The sequence below is a fragment of the Rhinatrema bivittatum genome, chromosome 2 (assembly GCF_901001135.1).
Source record: "Rhinatrema bivittatum chromosome 2, aRhiBiv1.1, whole genome shotgun sequence".
Lineage (NCBI taxonomy): Eukaryota > Metazoa > Chordata > Amphibia > Gymnophiona > Rhinatrematidae > Rhinatrema > Rhinatrema bivittatum.
The window spans coordinates 594,731,140-594,752,203 of NC_042616.1; the positions used below are offsets into that span (position 1 = coordinate 594,731,140).

General features: G+C 40.4%; 1 protein-coding gene across 1 annotated transcript in view; it reads right to left on the reverse strand.

Annotated features, from left to right (window-relative positions):
- Nucleotides 1–15,076, reverse strand: part of USP14 (ubiquitin specific peptidase 14) — a 166,679-nt gene extending 151,603 nt beyond the window's left edge. Inside the window, exons 1-3 of the mRNA XM_029591100.1 lie at nucleotides 14,800–15,076; nucleotides 11,588–11,733; nucleotides 10,347–10,379 (exon numbers count right to left, since the gene is read on the reverse strand). Coding sequence (XP_029446960.1) covers nucleotides 10,347–10,379; nucleotides 11,588–11,733; nucleotides 14,800–14,815 — 195 coding nt within the window. The 5' untranslated portion in view covers nucleotides 14,816–15,076. The remainder of the gene's footprint in view (nucleotides 1–10,346; nucleotides 10,380–11,587; nucleotides 11,734–14,799) is intronic.
- Between the last annotated feature and the right edge of the window lie 5,988 nt (nucleotides 15,077–21,064).

Genomic DNA, 21,064 nt, shown 5'->3' on the forward strand with positions numbered 1-21,064 from the left:
GCTCACAAAGGAGACGCAGATTCTAACTCAAAAACATATGAATAGTTAATCCAAAGTGCTATTTAAACAACTGTGCACTGCCCGCAGGGAGTTACATGCACTTGACAATGAACAAATTGCTCATAAGCTGAATTTGACTAAGCAATACTATTTTGAAGGGGGAAACAAAGTGAGTTGCTTCTTGGCGAGACTTTTGAAAACGATGCAATTACAAAATGCAATAGCTAAGCGACTCGCAAGGGAATATGACGATTCAGTCTGCAGAAATCCACCGAAGTTTCACTAACTTTTATACCACCCTATATAGCGCTAATGAATCTATCTCCTTATCGGAAATAGATCAGTACTTTGGTACAAGCACCAACACTTACTACTGAATAGCAACAGATGTTAGATAGCCCCACCTCTTCTCCCGAAGTTCTCCAAGCAATAAAAAAGCTAAAAAGTGGAAAGGCTCCAGGTCTTGATGGACTATCAAGTAAATATAACAAAAAAATGTTCCCATATTCTGGTTACCCCACTGACTGTGGTATTCAACTCCTTGAGGGAAGGTGGCCACCTAGGGCCTCACTCGAACACAGCAGGGATAACTTAATCGCCAAACCAGGAAAGGACTCCACAAATTGCGGGTCCTACCGCCTAATTTAGATCTCAAAATAATGGCGAGAATATTAGCAGAACGATTTAATCTCCTACCTGTATTAGTACACCATGATCAAGCAGGTTTCATTCCAGGCAGGTCTGCTTCTGACAACGTACGCCAGATCACAGATCTTATGTGGTAGGTACGCAAAGAAGCAATCCCGAGCGTACTGTTGTCGAATGCCTTCTCAGCATCAACTGACATGTGAATTGGCCCTTTTTGTTTAAGACACTTGCTAAAATGGGATTTGGTGAATACTTCTTGACTTGGCTGCAACAATTATATGAGACCCCAAAAGCACAGGTCAAAGCAAACGGAGGTTATGGGGACAATTTTCTAATTGCTTGGGGCACCCACCAGGGTTGCCCTCTTTCACCCCTTTTAATTGCACTGATCCTGAACCTTTTACATCTAAAATTAGAGGTGCAGACGGTGTATTTGGGATCCAGTTGGGCACTCTACAGTATAAAATGTCACTTTTCGCTGATGATATACTGTTTACTCTAAGCCCCAACAATCCTTACCTGCAGTAATGGAGGAACTACAAAACTTTAGTGCTGTCTTTGGGTTCAAGGTAAATTTTGAGAAATCTGAAGTGCTCACTGTTAATGTACTAGAGACTGTGATCCGCCGTTGCGGACGGCCTTACCATTTCGATGGACTATAAAACCTTTGAAATACCTCTGAGTTTACCTGGGGCCGGATGTGGCCCAGCTTTTCACTTTAAATTACGACTCACTGTTGAAAGCTATAGATAAAGATTTAACGAGATGGCATAGGGAACCCTTTTCATAGCTAGGCGAATAGCCATAGTTAAGATGAATACGCTTCAGGCAGCTGACATTACCTTGCTGTTTCGCCGGAGCGCCAAGCCGGGACATTTCCTTGAAACTGATTTCCTCTCTGCCCTGATGTCTGAGGGAGGAGTCAAGGGAGACGCCTACAAAACCGGCGTCTTGCCGGCGCGCGGCTTAGCTTGGCTTTGATCGGATTTGAGAGGATATATATTATTTGGAATCAGCTGCCAAGAGATTTTTGGAGGAGAATAAAACGAATAATTGTGTCAATAGCAAGAAGTGAACGGTAAATACTTTCTTTATTTTTTGTTCCATTTTAAAGTGTGGCAGTAGTCCTTCCTCTTTGAAATGCCGCATACAAAGAGGAAGACAAAGTTGCGAGATTTATCCTCAACACCGAATTCTATAGCAAATCAGCCATCTATTATTGACTCCTTTGCGAAAATACCCACAATAATACCAGGTAGTGAGGTCGCAGAGGGAAAGATCCCAGAGCAGGGGATGTTCCCTCAGACCATTAAAACATCTCTCACACCTGGAGCACCAGCAACACCTGAGCCTCCTACTGGAAAAAGAGAAGGCTTATCCTTTTCAGAAGATCCTAAAGTGAGAATAGACTTTTCACCATTTTCTGACCAGAGAGGAAATGTATCCTCGGAGAGCCTTAATCAAGGCTCCAGGGAACAAAATGGTGTGTTCTCTTCTCATCTTGAAGTTTCCAGAGAGGCCTCAATGGAGGGAGGAAGTGGAGTTTATCAAGAGAAATCTATGATAGACTTGCCTCTAATAACATCAAAGACGTTCACTCTTGAAGAAATTGGGACAATGTTGCTCTCAATGCAGAAATCTCTTAATAATTTAAGAACTATGGTTCATGATGTCTTAAATAAGAATGTATCTTTACAATCTAAGGTGGAAAAATTAGATGGTTCCGTAAATTCAGTAGAGAATAAGATAAAAGATTTAGAGGCAGTACAGGTAAATTTAAATTAAATCAGATAAAATTCATTTGGATAAATTAGAAGTATTGGAAAATCAAATCAGAAAGAATAACTTAAGGTTATTAAATTTCCCTAAAACTGCTTTGGCTACCCCGCTGGATTTGTTTAAAAGTTATCTGATTAATATTCTAAAGTATACGAAGGAAACCATACCAGCTATATCTAGGTTATACTATATCCCTCAAAAAATGGGATTAGAAAATCAAAATAAAGATCAAGATACTCAATCTGAAAATTTAAATTTATCAGAATTTTTGGAAAAGTCCTTTGAAACTAATATAACATCAAGAGCTACTCTGATTGTTCAGTTTCCTTTTATGGTAGAAAGAGATACTGTATTGAGAACATATTTTCGTTTTCAAAATGTGAAGTTTTATGGTGATAACATTAAGATCTTTCCAGACATAGTCCGTGAAACACAACTCAGGAGGAAGAAATTTTTGCAGATGAGAAGTGAAATTGTCCAAAAGGGTGCCAAATTCATATTGAGATATCCGTGTCGATGTATTATTGTCAGTCAGGATGTTAAATATGTTTTTGACCAACCGGAACAATTAAGATTATATCTTGATAACCAATCCTAATAATCTTCATTGAACTGGTATTGTAGGAAATAGTTGGGTGTTTTGACACAAATCTGGTAATGTTTTTTTCTTATTGAGGATCTGCTCTTTTAGTTTTATTTTTCTTCCCCCAATTATCTCATTTTCTTATGATTATCATGGTTAAGATAAATACAGTATGTTTGTTCCTTTTTTCTTTTTCTTAATTAATGTTTGGAATGTATCTTACAATTTGGAAAACTTAATATATAAATTAAAAAAAAAAAAAAACACGATGAATACGCTTCTACATCCACATGACTTCCGGACAGTGTTACAAGCTACAATAGTCAAAACTGGACTACTGTAATGCCATACTACTAGGTCTCCCCAAAAACACAATACAACCATTACAGATGCTACAAAATGCTGCTGCACGCCTACTCACTAACTCTCACCACCATGAACACGTTACACCTGTTCTCATGTTCCTTCACTGGCTTCCTGTAGCATCTAGAATCTTATTCAAAGTTCTCTCCCTCATACATAAATCGATCCATAACCAAGATATGCAATGGTTCTCCGATCATTTTATTTTCCGCACATCAAACAGACCAATAAGAAAAATGCACCAAGCCAAACTCACCTCTTCTACAATTAAACACATCAAGCACGTTGCTACAAGAGACCGCACATTCACTATTGCCGGGACCAACATCTGGAACAAAATGCCCACAAATCTGCGTCTCGAACCCTGCCATAAGAAATTTAAGCAAAACCTCAAAACATGGCTGTTCGAACAAGCTTACAATCAATGAGCCTCTCCTCTTCTGAAATGCCGATTACTTTTCCTGTTCTCCCTGAATCATTGCTACACGCCGATTTTATCCTTCTCACTGCTAATTTTGACTTTATTGGTCTCTGAACTACCATTTATTATTAGACGTGCCATTAACTAGGGAATATGATCACCATTGGTTTATTGTATTTGCTTTTATTTTGTTGTTATTTTGATATATATCATGTCCACTTTATTTCAATTTGTCTGTAAAGCCTGTTGCTGAATTATTGTTTATTGTAAACAGAGGTGATGTTTTTAACGTGCCGCGGTATATAAAAAAATCACTAAATAAATTAGAAGACTTCTATATTTGTTTTTAACACTTCCAATTTATCTTACACCTGCCCTATTACGGAAATCGCAAAGGAAAATCTTTGATTTTATTTGGAAAAAAAAGACCGCCGGGAACTGCACGCTCAGTCCTCTACCGTTCTAAAGCAAGTGGAGACATGGGAGTGCCAAATCTTGGCTGGTACTTTGCGGCTGCTCAGTTGAAGGCATTTTTGAGTCTACATAACCTTACCCAGCCAAGCCCCTGGCAACTGATTGAACACCATATTATTGGGGAAATGCCATTAACCACAGTGCCCTGGCAACCACAACATACGTGGAGAGCCATCCCAAGTATTCCTATATCCCTCCAGACAACCTTGAAAGTCTGGTTAAGGTGGCAGGCACGGCTAGTTGGGGACAAATATCACCACTACCTTTCCCACCTATTCCATAATACTTTATTTCCTATTAGACTACCCAAAAATGCCTTTGTCACCTGGAACGTTTTGGAAATGACCCAGATGGGACACGTTTTACAAGGGAAAGTCATATCCCTAGAATCTATATCAGCATCATATAATTATACCTCCCTAAATTTCTTGCAGTATGCTCAAATTTCCCATTTCCTTCACGCTCTACAAACCTCACACAATCTTACCATCAGTAAATCTATGTTTGAGCAAATGAGGTAAAGGGTGCAGTTTCAAAAATGTATAAACTGCTTCAAGGCCAGCCGACGAGTAAGCCCGCCTTCATTACAACCTGGGAATCGGAGCTTGATTTGCCCCTAGGCTCTGATGATCTTCTTCAGGGCCCGTAAGTGTTCAATATCAGCCAATTTACAGGAACATTGCTTGAAGATATTATATAGGTGGCATTATACCCCAGCCCGCTTGCATGGGATGTATCCTACTGTATCTAATAGCTGTTGGAGGAACTGTGGCCATGTAGGTAATTATTTTCATATATGTGGCAGTGCCCGGTAGTTATACCATACTGGAAGAATATTGCAGATTGGATTGCTCAATTATTCGAGGTAAGGGGCACTAATGAGCCCCATATTGTTTTATTAGGGAAAGCCATAGAGGGGCTGACAAATCCCCAGCAACTATGTCAGCAGATACATATAGCTGCCCGTATTGAGCTAGCCTACTACTGGAAACATCCTGATCTCCCTCCTGCCTTAGTCGCCTGCATAATATACGGAATCTGGAACATATCACAGCCTTACGCTATAACTGTTTGAAAGTGTACCAGAATGTTTGGGGACCATTCATATCCTGGTGTATCACTCATGGGCATTGATAGAGCTATACTTATTGTCGAGACCTTTTGCCTGGTCAGATGACAGTTGCAACACACCCATGGCTGGAATTTGGTTTTTACCTCTGATGGTGAATGGGCTACAGAGTCACCTCATTACCCAAGCATCCCAATCCTGGTACCTCATGAAGTATAGAGTAATTCTATTCTCCTGCTTATGCAATAAGAGCAATATGCTTGGTAGGTGGAGGGGGAAACAATGTGTGTATGGTTATGTCTATGGATAATGTTAATAATTGATATCCCATGCTATGTATTGTATATGAATATAAGAAATTATTGGCAAATGTTTAATGTAACAGAGTTGTTGACCTTTGTAAGTTATCTTGCCAATAAAAGCTTTAAATACAAAAAAAATAAATAAATTCAACAGTAGTCTGGTTGAATTTTAGATCTCTTACATTGAAGGAAATCACTTCCATAATGGCTTGAGTAAATATAATCAACACCCTTGTATCATCACCCTTTGATTTTTGTTAAAAATACAAAGTTTCTTATAACATTATCAGGCATTTGGTAAATCGCTCTTTGTCCAAGAGATATGTTCCTAATTAGTTGAAGTAGGTAAGAGTAAGACCCATCCAGAAGGATAATAAAATATCTATTAGTGAGGTATCAAATTACCAGTCCAAATTTATCCTGCCTACAATGGCTAAGGTGCTAGAGAAGAGTGTTTTGTTATAACTTGATTACTTATTAGATCATTAAATTTTAAATTAAAACCAATTTGGTTTTAGAAAAAAAAAATCACAATGCAGTTGTCCCTTCTAGACACATTGCCTTATAGTTTGGAGAATGATACGACTGGAGTGCTGGTACAGCTTGATGTTTCCAGTGGATTTGATTCTGTGTGACATGATCTTTCACATTTAGCAAGTATTGGCATTTCAGGAGTTTTACATTTGTTCACTTTAAAAAAAAAAACAAAAACCACACACAGACAGGGCAGAAGACAGAGCATTCAAACAGGCAAGCAGATTTCCTCCTGGCGAGAATTGTCTTCAGGGGACCCAGGGCTTGGCACCATCATCTGTCCTTTTTAACTTATATTTGTCGCATTTAGGAACACTAAAGGCAGCAGGATTCATTTATGTTATATACGCCAATGATATTGGATATATTACCATTGTATATCCCATGTAATGCCAATGTTTTGTTTTTTCCTGAAAAGCTTTTCCAGAATTGCATATCTGATATAACAAAATTAGCTAGTTTGTAGTGGATTGTCTTTTAATGTACTGAAAACTTAAGTTGCTATGGGTAAGCAAGACTCTCCTTATGAATAATTTGGCTTCAGCTGGATTCAAAGGCCTTATTTGTCTATATTATATATGAGGCTCAGTTTGGGTGTTCTTTTGATTCACAATTGACTCTATGCCCCATGTTCCCCATTTGACCAAGACAGTCTTTTATAAAATTAAAGATGTTAAAACCATTGAAATTTTTTGAACTGTACTTCAATCACTTGTTTTAAGACATATTGATTACTGCAGTAGCCTTTGTGTAGGTCTTCCTGGAAAATTGTTACATGTACTTTTCCCCACCTCTGTACCCCCCCCTCCGACCATCCCTACACCCCCCCCCTGCTCCCTCCCCTAGCGCCCCTAGCCTCCCCCTACCTCGCCCCCCACCCCATTCTCAATTTCTCCCTGAAAATACTTTCACCATATGTACCCGGTTCCCTCCACCCCCTCCTCTCCTTACCCCCTTTCCCTACCCCCCCCTACACCAGATTCTAATCGTATTTACGTGCACTTGCCCCTGTCTTACTGTAAATAAGTTTCATATGTTAAGTGTCTCAAGTGCACATGCCCCTTAACTTTGTATATTAGTTCACTTTGCATATCTAATCCTAATCGAATGCAAATAGCTGTAACGCTGCCTGTTGACTCTCCTCTCCTGTACTTTTGTATATCATCCAGTTAACCCCCTCCCCTGTTCATTGTAATTTCCTCTCTCAGTTATTTGTAAACAGACATGATGTGTCCTACGAATGCCGGTATAAAAAAGTTTTTAAATAAATAAAATTAGTATAACATACTGCTGTTCGATTAATTAAGGAGTTAGTGTGGACAGATTATATATAAAGCCTGCGTTGCTGGAGTTCCGTTGGCTCCCTATTAAATACAGATCTAGATTCAAACTGGTAGTAATAACAAATTATTAAATGCAGACTATTCCTATATAATTCAAAATAAAATCCAGTGATATATTCCTGCTCAATCTTTGCATTCAACAGGCTAAAGATTGATTTCTATACCTGCCAATCGGGACTATACATTAGCCTACAACAGGTAGGACCTTTTCTTATATATCTCACCAGTTTTGTAAAATGAATTGCCAGTCCAGCTTAGGGAGGAGTGTGATATAAAGGTGTTTAGGAAGCAGGTTAAGACTATTCTTTTTAAAGAGGCACTTAGGTGATGGCTGTTCTTGATTGTAATTTATTGTATTTGCATTTTTTGGATTTTACAGTGATTGTTTTTATAATCATTTTATATATAATCCAAATTGAACACTATTTGCTGGAAAATGTGGAATATAAGATTTTAAAAATAAAAAATGAACTACCTACATTTTGAGCTTGAAGATATAAATTAAGTATTGTGCTGTGCTGGAAAAAAATTTGATTCCTTAGGAAATAAAATAAAAAGTATAAATTATGTATATATTTAATATCAAGAGGAGCCTGAAAACTTTTGAGGGATTGGCTATTTTTCATATATAAACAATTACAGGTTTGAGGTTTGTGTGCAACAAAAATTATAAACTATCAGGGCCGGTGCAAGGGTATTAGGCACCCTAGGCAAACCTTACAGCCTGGCACCGACCCCCCCCCCCATACACAATTTTAAATTATGCATTGAACACGAAAAATTGTTTGCCCTTTCAAAATTCTGCCACGGCGTCCCCTAAGTCTCGGCACCCTAGGCATAGGCCTAGCTCACCTAGTGGTTCCTCCGGCCCTTACTGCTATGCTTATGTGAAGTGTGAATGGGGTTTGAGTGTTGATCAGATGGGCAATATGTGTGGGGAAAGAAAGGAAAAAGTGTGTTTTAGCTTGTTTTGGTTGGATGTCATTTCCTATACTTTTTTTTTTTTTTTACAGTATATATATTTAAGATACGATGTCTAGTTATATGACTATCTTTGAAATTATGATACAAGATACCAATTAAAACAATCTCAATTATAAAAAAAATTGTATTGCATGAACAACCAACTATAATATAAAACCAACTGACAGTCCCACATCACATGCAGGTCATGTAGATTAGGTACACAATGCTGGGTTCCATATTATAAATAACCACACAGGAAAAGAATCTTGGAATTACTGAACAAGATGTTGAAATCTTCCATTCTGTGTGCAGCAACGATCACAAAAGCAAACAACGTTAGGAATTAATTTGAAGGACTAGAGAATAAAACTGAATACCATATTGCCTCTGAATAGCTCTATGGAGGGACTGATTCTTGAATAGTGTGTGCAGTTCTGGTCACTCCATCGCAATAAAGATATAATGGAACTAGAAAAAGGTACAGAGAAGGGCAACAAGTGATAAAAAGGGATCTTTCATGAAAACAAATTAAAATAGGTTAGGACTCGGTTTGGAGAAGGAAAAACAGAAGGGATATGATAGAAAAACGATAAATAGCTAAACAAATAAATAGACTTCTAAAATGATGAATAGGGTTAAACAGGTAAGTAGGGAAAGATTATTTATCCTTTCAAATTATATTAAAACTAGAGATCGCTATGAATCTAAAAGTAGCAGATTTAAAACAAATTGGAGAAAGTATTCTTTTCACACAATACACAAGCAAGCTGTGGAATTTGGTGCTGGAGGATGTGGTCAAGGCATCTAGTATAACTAGATTTAAAAGAGAATTGGACAAGTTCTTAGAAAATCCAACAATTTTATTAGCCAGATAAGTTTTGGGTTTTCCAAAGTTTTATCCCTGGGAGTGAGCATCAAGTAATGGCTTTACTCTGATATCTGTCTGGGATTTCCTAGTGACTTAGACTGGGCACTGTGGGAGACAGAATGCTGGACTAAAAGGACCAGACATTGCATCTCTTATATTCTTAAGACAGACAAAACACCTCATGTGTTAGAAAAGAGAAAAGTAAGGCAGCCAAAGGACATTTCTAAAATACATTAAAAAAATCTTTCTATGATCTAAGAAAATGACAAATAGTAGCATCAGTGCATGCATCACCACCAGGTGGTATTCTTCAATAAGGAGCATTAATATCACGTCAGACATAAGCAAACAATTCTAGGTAGCTCATGCTCAAATTCATTTCAGGTACACCTAAATTACTCAGAACTGAATAGATCATGTAGCATATTCATACAGTTTTGCCTTTGTCTTCTGTACCACCAAGTAGCATTCAAGAAAAACCACAAAAGAATGCAGAAAACCACTTATATTTCAAATACAGACTTGCACTGCCAATGCAGTAGCCAAGGACTGCAGCTCCCTTATCCATCGATGTAAACACTCAATGACCTCCCTGCAACATCTGACATATGAGCTCTGGATCATGCAGCTTAGTGAATTGATGGATCATCAATTGATATTCAGACTGGTTAGAATTTGGATGTGCCCAGTCAAACCCCTGTTCTTTTCTGACCTAATTCTGATTTTAAAACACATTAAGACTTCAATTTTATAGGTCTGACAACTACTGTTGCTCCTAAAATTTCTTCCTAAACATTGTCTCCAGCTTTCTTGGCTTCTTCTCATCACTAAAACCAGCCACTATTTGGAAGCTATATACTGTAGCTATTAATCCTAGCGTATTTTTCTTAATGACAATAACTAGAAGGAAACCCTCACCCTTCATGACCAGGGTGCAAAGCCATTTTTGCCCTTTGCACAAAAAAAAAATCTTTGACTATGTTACTTAATACTTACATTCTTTACTTTGACGTTGCCCCACTCGTCATCCTGTTTCAAAACAGAATAAAAAATACTGTAGGACTTAACTTGTAAATTATGAACTGAAGAAATGGGTGAATAATAAATTAGTTACCACTTTTGCATAGTTTCCACTACTCCTTAAATGCAGATTCAATCTTGGTGCTTAACTGCATTCACTTTATAGAGCATATTCACTGACAAAATGTACAGAAACCCGAGGAGGAGCCCAAATTTAAAGGAGGATTTTGCAAGTACTTGTTTTATAGACAAACAGGTCTGATCAATACAGATTCAGTTTGCATTAAAATACCAAACCACCCATTGTTCAGCATGTTGCACATTTGCAATATATTAAGAAACTGGGACGTTATGACCATCTCCATATCTACAGAGTAGAAACTATGTACTTCTAGGCCACAAGAGGATCTTCCAGAATGTAAACATTCCCCGATTCCCAGAAGTGCTCCTCAAAATAGTGCTCCACAATAATGAGCATAATATCCAGAAATTCTGAACTGTTGCAAATGCTTTTATGGAAATGTTAGTATAAATATAGTATTTCAGACTCTCTCTGAAAGATCCACAACTTCTGATTTTGAACTTCCCATATGATCAACAGATATTTATCAAAACTGATATTTGCATGAACTGAAACAAGCTTCTTTACTGACTGGGGATTGTAATATTTGACATTTTAGGTATCATGATGGAGCTACACACATGAATGCACCTGTATATGTATACAGTATATTAGAATATAAACAAAGTACCTTTATTTTAAATTCTATTAGAAAATATTTGAAAGCATGCAGGGCAAATAACATTATTTTAAAGAATATCCAACTTTCATTGACCATTTTGGGAAAAAATGGCTCATATGAAACTTTTGATTTCATTTTTTTTATGTTTATTTTTTCCAGTGGGTCTCAGAACCTCTTTCCCCTCAAATATTTCTGTTTTCCCCCAGATACTGTACTCTAAAATAAGAACTTGTCATGCAGGGCTGTCATTTGAGTGGAATGGCATGTGGTGGTTAGTGCACATAGAAAATCCAAAATTCCTTTATCCACCTCTGACTTACCTTAGTATTTCATATACACTATGGACACAAACCTGGACTATAAGCTTTTCTGTCAAGTAGTACCACGAACTATCATTTACAGAACTGCATACATAAATGATGCCATGAAAGTAATGATTTTAACAAGACTCCAAAAGATATTATAGAACTGTACCTTCAGAGTTCCTCCTTTCACCATGACTTTCTGTCTGGAAGGCTGTACTCCAGTCAAAGCAAACAGCTGAGCTTTGAACACCATTGGTGGCTCTTCAGTATTCAGCTCCACATTATCAAACTTCTCCTTCCCCCACTTTACATTAACTGTAACAAAATCACAACGTGTTACTCATAGTTTAACTACTGGTTAAAATACATGAATAGTTCTTATTAGAAGCTACCACCCAAGAAAGAGATCTAGGAGACATAGTGGATAACACATTGAAATCATCAGTGTGCTGCGGCAGTCAAAAAAAGCAAACAATGTTGGGAATTATTAGAAAGGGAATGGTGAATAAAACGGAAAATGTCATAATGCCTCTGTATCGCTCCATGGTGAGACCGCACCTTGAATACTGTGTACAGTTCTGGTCGCCACAACTCAAAAAAGATATATAGTTGTGATGGAGAAGGTACAGAGAAGGGTGACCAAAATGATAAGTGGAATGGAACAGCTCCTCTAATAGGAAAGACTAAAGAGGTTAGGACTTTTCAGCTTGGAGAAGAGACGGCTGAGGAGGATATGATAGAGGTATTTAAAATCATGAGAGGTCTGGAACGGGTAGATGTGAACCAGTTATTTACTCTTTCAGATAATAGAAAGACTAGGGGGCACTCCATGATGTTAGCATGTGGCACATTTAAAACTAATTGGAGAAAGTTCTTTTTCACTAAACGCACAATTAAACTCTGGAATTTGTTGCCAGAGGATGTGGTTAGTGCAGTTAGTGTAGCTGTGTTTAAAAAAGGATTGGATAAGTTCTTGGAGAAGTCCATTACCTGCTATTAAGTTGACTTGGAAAATAGCCACTATTACTAGCAACAGTAGCATGGAATAGACTTAGTTTGTGGGTACTTGCCAGGTTCTTATGGCTGGATTGGCCACTGTTGGAAACAGGATGCTGGGCTCGATAGACTCTTGGTCTGACCCAGTATGGCATGCTCTTAAGGGCACTCCTGAACCATGCTCAGAGATTAGATATTCTCCTATATACTTGCTGGTCAGATATGTGTTCATTAGTAATGTTCCTAGAATAGGAACTCTCCCAAAGCCACCAAATCTCAAAATGAACCTCCAGCACTTGCAGAGCAGTACAACATATGTATGCACAAAACAAAGAAAATCAGAACAGATCCTATGAAAGAACTTTTTGTATTTACCTACCAATAAAATTAGATCTAGGCTCTACTACTATTATTTATCATTTCTAAAGCACTACTACACAAGAAGTAAATTCTTCAAATATGATTCAAAATGTGACATTACTATGAAATATTGCAATTGCTTGTCTATAAAGCAAATTCAGTTGAACAAACTTGGCCAGTCTGATAACTCCAAAGAGATTAAATATTCTTAGCAATTATTTGGAATTTGAATCAAAACAGAATTACTGCAATAAAAGCAAGTTACTTTTAAAGTGCATCTCTAGAGCAGCAGTTCTCAAAATGTGGGGTGTGACCTCAAATGGGAGGTCATAAAATCAGTGGATGGGATCACAGAAATCCACTCCTCCCTCTGGTCTTTAACTCTAGCCTACAATAGGCAGTCAATGCAGGACTTGTGAGCCAGTGTGCATTCATAGATTCTACCTCCTACTTCTGCAAAACCTTTCCATCAAAACCAGAAACCAATACAGAAGGCCACACCTACTCACATAACCAAAATTAACTGTTGCCCTTTCTCTGCTCTGGGTGACTAAGATGAAGCCCACAGCCTGCTTTGAGGAAAGGAAGGGTAAGTGAGGTCTACTATTTTGTCAAGTGTTAAAATGGGGTCATACTAGATAAGTGTTTGGAAAGCACTACTCTAGACAAAAAGTTACTTTGCAAACAGACTTTCCAGTTGCCTACACAGTTTGTTGAAAAAAAAACAAAACATTTTATATGTTCAGTTACTGCACAGTAAAAATGCATCAGGTTTTAGGATGATGGGAGCAGTAGACAGCATTTCCAATGACTGTTCTGTTAGGTGATGTCACCTGCTAAAAGAACAACCCTTTGCATTGTACAGTGATTTCTCTATCACAAGAAGCTACTTTAACATAACCACACATCTACAATCTCATTAAACTTGTAATAATTTTCAAAACTATTTCTGCAGGTAAAAACAGTGCTTCACCGAAATAACACAAACACCACAAGGCAACATTGTTTTAGGTTTCTGAAATATGGTAAACAAGTGCACATACATTATTTTCCTCATCTCTCCAGATGAGCAATCCACCGCGTAGGGTAATATAAACTGTTTAAATAAATAAATAAATATACCTGAAAAGGCAGAAGAAATGTAAATTAAACTTAAATGACATTGCAAATCAGGATATCTTACATAAAGTACAAGGGTGCAAAATAATAAAAACTTAAGTCTGACGAATTTAGCAGGGAAGAGGCAAAAGTGTACCATTAAGTGTCAGTGTGGGTGTTTTATTTCAACATCTATCCACCGAGAACTGAAGTAATGGCATATGCAAGTCACCAAACAGCTTTGGTAATGCATAGACTTCTGACCCGTAAGAACATAAGAAATTGCCATGCCGGGTCAGACCAAGGGTCCATCAAGCCCAGCATCCTGTTTCCAACAGAGGCCAAACCTCTGGATGCACTTCCCTCCTTGTTCCACCGCTACGAGTGTTTCTTCCCTCTCCTCGCCTGGCTCTTTTCACTTCTCTTCCTGCTCTCCACCGACTACCAGTGCTGCTTTCCACCTATTCATGTCACTTAATCCTCACCGCCTCAATCTCCCCCACTCACAGCTGCTGTTTCTCAACCCCAGCCGCCTCCTTCCTCTTCCTCCTCTCCAACCTGCACAGAATCAAGTTCCCAGGAGGTAAGGCACAGCCAGGGTAAGCTCTCTGGAGACTCATGTGTCCCCAGCATTTAACCATACCAGTTGTGTGTTCAGCTTCGGGGGGGGGGGGGGGGCCGCCGCCTCACAACTAGTCACCATTAAAAATAATAATTAAAAACAATTTCATGAAAAAACATAGGCTGGAGACGAGGCCTGCTCGGAGACCCCCTTCTCATCGCCAGTCTGGTCAAGGAGGCCAGCGGTGGCGTCCCTCCCTTCTGCCAGCTGCACCTCTGTCCGCTCTCCGCGACAAGACCCCAGGGCCGCGGCCTAAGGCCTACAGCTCGCCAGCAGCCACCGCCGTCTCGCCCTCCCTGTCTCACCTGTGTACAGCGGCATAGAGGCGGCGCGTGCGCGCTGCTCCCCGCGCCTGGTTCCCTACGTCCGTTCCCAGCCGCTGGTCCCGCGTTCACACTCTCTCTCTCTCACGAGCTCCGGCTCGCTCCCACTCTCACTCTCATTCAAACGGGCCCCGCACGATGACGCTGCGAGACGCCCGAACTGAGCAACATCCGACAGCTGCGCGCGCCGCTCTTGTCGCCTGCACGCTCACTGACGTCAGGGTAGCGCCAGCGTGCAAGCCCGGAAACTAGGTCTGCCCGGTAGTGCTACTGGGGTCAGAATTTTTGCCAGTCGTGAAACCTTCTGTGAACTAGTAACGTTGCCACCGCGTGTTTTGTGGGTACTATTAAAGAGCGCTGGCAACTGACGTTAGTTTACTTCAAGATCTGCTGATTTTTGTTCATGAAGTAAGCGCAATAAGTTACTAGGGCCTCTAATAAGGGATATGAGGCGGAGCTGGCAATCACTTTTCTCTGATGTCAGTTCCCTACAGAGCTGGGGAACCGCCAGGTCTCAAGCGTTACACCTTAGTTGAATTTTTCAGGATATCCCTAATGAATGTAGAACCAGAGAACCTGAAGCCACCTAAAGACCATAAAGTCCGTCCACATCTCTTGTTCAGCGATTCTTCGCACTTGTCCCAGGTTTTCTTGAATTCTGACACTTTCATTATCTCCACAAGGAGGCTGCCCATATGCCCATCCTTGTTATCTTTAGATTACGGCTGAATTTATTACCTTTCACCTTCCCATGCTCCCTCATTCAGACCCTCCTTTCTGTTGAACGACATCCAGCTCCTGTGTATTTATTGAAATTTTGAAACAGTGAGTTAAAGCAAGCATATAAAGGAGGCAGTTAAAAGGACCTACAACATATGATCTGCATTACAGATCTCCAAAGACATGAACATTTAAAACTCAATGCTTCACCTATAGTCCCTCCCCCGCCCTTTAGAGTAGCAGTTGTCCCCTAGTTCTCAACCTTTTATATTCTTTTAATAAAAAATCGGTTATTAATCCATTAAGTGTCCCACCATAGGCACCTAAATAGTACAGAGCAACTGATAATCTTGCAGGAAATAGATTACAAATCAATCCTGGAGAGGGTGAGTCCTTTGCCATAGATTGTAGTTAACCAATTAGAGTACATTTATTAAATTTGTGGAATGTTCTTATCATAAGTTAAAAATAGTACTTCCCGTCTGTGTAGGTAAGGAAAACAAAAACATTTCCCAGATTTGCATCATGGCATATCTTTCCCAAACTATTCTTCACAGATAGATATTTGAAAGTAAGTTTAACTATAGGTGATTTCCATTGTGAGAAAGTAGGCATGTTTTGTCCTCTTTAAAATAAATAGTTTTCTTTGCTATCAGTAAGCTTCTATCCAAGAAAAAGTGTTGGCGTTTAGAAAGGGAATCTGCAAAGACATCAAAACCCCCCTCCAAAAGCTAAATTTTTGGTTCAAATGGCAAAGAAGTATGAAAAAGGCACTCGAAATACTTCCTTTCCTTAACTTTTCCCAAAATAGATGAATTTTTTGACAGGTCCAGAAACTATATATGAAATCTCCTCGAGCCACTCTACATTTTAAACATATAGAATATGTACATAATTTGGCATAAAAAGTTTTGTCCTGTGAGATGTTTTGCTGTAAAAATTTAAACTGTCTCTCTCTCAAGACTATATTCTCAGTTATCTTGTTAATATGTTGAAAGCATTTTTCGAATTCCTGTAGTGTCATGTAGAAATCCAGCCACTTTTTCCATTTTTCAAAAGCAACGTTCAAAATACAGGTAGTTGTTAAAAATGATGGTAATGTAACAGGTTAACAAACAGAAGACTTCAGGCTCTGGTCCGAGAAGGAAAAGTTTTATTTGCTAGCAATTAGATGCAGCTGAAATGGTTTTCAGTAAAACTGCACAGTCCCCTTTGCAGGGAGAAACTTTTGTTATACATTTCACATTTCTTATCTCTTGCACATGCATTCTACACATTGCTGAGCAAGCATATTCAGACTGAGGGGCTAGGTGGCCCCCTCCTTCCTTCAGCGTGGAACTTTCCCGATGTTTCTCCTTTGTTCTGGCTTCAGGGCATGTGAATACTGATACGTCATTCGCAGGAGAGGTTGTCGGGAATTGCAGTTCTGTGAAAGGAATTGCAACAATAATACTGCCTTTACATAATGCCTCCTTTGTTATGGTTAGTTCTGTGTGCTCAGCAGGGTTACTGACTTGGCTGTCATAACCGAAATCTATCAGCATTACTAAAAGACAATAAGAACAGTGTGTGAAAGCTTGCTAGCAGTTTGGCTAATGTGCAGTTTCTGCAGTTTCTCTCTATTCTATCCATAAGCTTTAGTGCAGGCAGCAGACCCTTTGTGAAGCAGGTGATTCTGGTACATGGAGTCCTGGTGTTAGGAGTTGCTGTTCTTGTCTCAGGTGGGGGTTCTGATCCCCTTCAGTAACTCCCTATTAAATTTAGCACAAGTATTTCTCCTTTTTATTACCAACTAGCTGTACCTGGCCACGCGTTGCTGTGGCTCAGTCTGGTTAAATGGAAAAGAAAGAAAAGAAAGCACACGTTTCGAATATGTTTAATTTCACAATGCTTGTGGGTATACAATATTTTTTGTTGTTCCATTGTCTGTGCAAATATAGAGATTGTCTGGTTTGCCAACTCTAGAACACGCAACATATAATTGTCCATGTGAGAAGCAATTCGTGTCTAGATGTAAACCGCATAATTCTAGAAATGAAAAAAGAAAAAACAAACTATACTCACTAAATGAACGGTATGGTAAACGGCACAGCTCAATTCCAATGCAATGTCACACGAAATAATTAAATCAAAATTAAAATAAATCAAAATCTATGAAAATTCAATTTAACAATGAAATCGGAAACGTTGAAATGGAATCGTAAAATATGTAGTCCAAGCCGTTAAGCCCGTTAAAATGGGCGAGATTTTTGTCCCCTCTCCTCCTACTTCTTTGCTCTGCTCCTCTTCCCCCCCACCCCAGCACCACGAAGAGCCAGAGGCGGCGGCGGTGGTAGGAGCTGCAGCGGTGGCCGAGGGGGATCTCGCGAAGCGTAATGGTCCTGCCATCCCAACTCCCTCCCCCCTTCCCCGGTGGCACAGGCTCAGACCCCTTTCACTCTATCCTTACAGGCCCCAACTCCTTTGCTCTCCCATTCCCCTCTACACAGAACCCCTTCCACTATAACCTATAAGTGGAGAGCTGGGGGGGGGGGGGTAGAGAATCTCTCTCTCATACAGCCCCCTACATAGGCTTCCTCTCTCTCTCTCTTGTACATATACTGTCCCTCACACACACATACACAATCCCTCTCACACACATACACAATCCCTCACGTAGTCTCCCTCTCTCTCTGGCACTCACACTCGCCTTCAGCGCACATTACCACACTTCTCTCTCACACAGTTAAAACGGGCGGGATTTTTGTCCCCTCCCCACCTAAGTCTTTGCTCTGCACTCGCAAGAGTTTGCAAAGTTCCCACGCCAGTTGTGTCTGGGAGAGAGAGGAAAACACTCCATCCCCCCCCCCCCTCGCAAAGGGCAGGCGGCAGGCACTGCAGCAGATTTGGGACACGTTGCCTAGCTTACTTTGCTCTTTCTGGGAGACCTGAGCCGTTAAGAAATCCGATTGGGGGCTTGAGAAGGAGGAGGGAGCAGGGCTCTGGCTTTCACTTTCGTCACGGTGCTTTGCTGGGAGTGGGGGTGGAGCGATGCCCATGTAAACTCTTCCCATGGCGGCTGTGACCCACGGGTGGGTTGACAGCACTGCCTTCCCCCTCCCCCTCCCCCCCCCCCCCCCCCCCCGCAGTTGCGGGATATATTTACTTGGCTTCTCCTTATCTGCGGGACTCAGGGGGCGAGGGAGGAGGGTGAGCTGTTCTCTGTTCAGCTCTTTGCGCTTTGGCTGCTGCAGCCGCTTTCTACTGCATTTGCTCTACTCCGGCCGTCCCAACTCCTTCCCCCCTCCCCTTCCCCGGCAGTGGACGGAGTGGCTCAGCGACTCTTCTACCCTTTCCTCCTCCTGTGTGTAACTGTCCGGCAGTCCCTACTCCCTCCCCCCTTCCCCAGCGGGGGAGGAATGGGCTGAGCCTTTTCTCGGAGCAGCAACTCGTCTGCCCTTTCCTCCTCCCCTCTGTGACACTCAGCACGTAGCGCAGAGCTCTATGGTCCGCACATGCGCGATAGAGCTGCTCTCTACTGCGCATTTGCGGGCCGTCGGTCAGAGCCCATTTATATTGTACATAGCGTGTGTTGCTTGTACGTCTAACAGATGGTGCTGTTTTTCCAAAAAAGCATGTTTTTACCTGTCACAGGTGTGACATCTATATAATATAGGTATATAAAAACACATGTATTCGAATGCAACGCTGTGTCAAAATTTCAAAGCAATCGGTGAAGAACTTTCGGAAATTTAAGATTTTGAACAAACGAACATTTACATTTTTATTTATATAGATTAAAATTTCCTCCAGAGACCTACGAGATTGCAATCCTGGGGTGTATTTAGAATTTTCAGTCACATAATGTCTGATCTGTAAATAGGCATAAAAATCACTATGTGGCAATTGGAACTGGTTTTTGAGGTCCTGAAAACTGTGAAGGACATTTGAAGTCCCTATGAATAGTTGTTGGAATTGTATGAGCCCCTTCCTTTTCCAAGAATTAAAAAATGGAATTGCAATCCCCAGGGTAAATTGCGGGTTACCTTGTATAAAAATGTATGTGGTCAGTCTTCTCGGTAACCACATTAATTTACATACCAGGGCCCATGCCTTTTGGCATGATTTAACAACAAATCACATACAACACCTGGGAGGTCACACTCTTCTATCTGAAGCATAGCACTTAGAGAAATAGGGCCTTACTAGTCTTGCAGAAGGTGACGAAGAATGAGATGAGGATTCAAATAACCAGTCTGTAATATGTCTCAGTAGAAACACCGAGTTGTAAAATTGCATATTAGGACCTAGTTTAAGAGGCTTCATTAAGATTTCCAACAGGATTTAGGATTTTTTCCCATTCCATAAAAACAGATTAAAATGCTTATTTATTTCTTGGAGATCCCTGCTATGTAACCAAATGGGAAGCATTTGTAACATGTAAAGCCATCTGGGGATGATCATCATTTTTAGCAGTTGGACTTTGCCCAACAAGGAGAGTGGAAGTGTTCTCCATTTATGGAAAGAGTGAACCATATGCTATAATAGTGGAGAAACATTAATTTCATAAATCTAGTCAATTTCCTTAGGAATTTTGATCCCTAAATATCTCATTTCTCCTTCAACCCATTGCAGCAGGAAGTCTGTGCTCCTGTCAGCTTTTAATGAACTGACAGCCAACACTTCAGATTTCTCCTAATTAATCTTTAGCCCTGCAAAGTCACCAAATTTACTTTGGTAATGTAAAACTTTCAGCAAAGATAATAGAGGTTCGGTTAAAACAGAACAAGAAATCGTCCGCAAAATGGTGAGATTACTTACCTGATAATCTCGTTTTCCTTAGTGTAGACAGATGGACTCAGAACAAGTGGGTATAGTGTGCTCGTGCTAGCAGTTGGAGACAGATCTGACGTCAGCACGGGTACATATACCCCCACAGGAAGTGAAGCAACTCAGTAATCTTCCTTGCAAAAGCTGTTATGGATATATGTGTACTGACGATCAATGAAATAGTGAAAACAGGATTCCCCTGACCGATTGATAGGAGCTGGAGACCGCCAGCATTCCCAACCGGAAGGCGTCGACACCTGGTAGAGTGGACGCACTCGTGTAAGAAGTGATAAGGCTTACCTTGAATCGGTGAAACAATGTATACAGGCAGCTGGGCGGGATGCTGAGTCCATCTGTCTACACTAAGGAAAACGAGATTATCAGGTAAGTAATCTCACCATTTCCTGTCGTGTAGCCAGATGGACTCAGAACAAGTGGGATGTACAAAAGCTTTACTCCCGGACTGGGCGGGAGGCTGCCTGAGGACCGTGTAAGATTGCCCTCGCAAATGCTGTATCCTCCCTGGCCTGGACATCCAGACGGTAGAACCTGGAGAAGGTATGGAGGGAGGACCACGTCGCCGCTTTACAGATTTCTGCAGGCGACAGCATCCTAGATTCTGCCCAAGATGCTGCTTGGGCTCTGGTAGAATGGGCCTTGACTTGTAGAGGCGGTGACTTCCTGGCCTCTACGTAGGCTGTTCTGATGACTTCTTTAA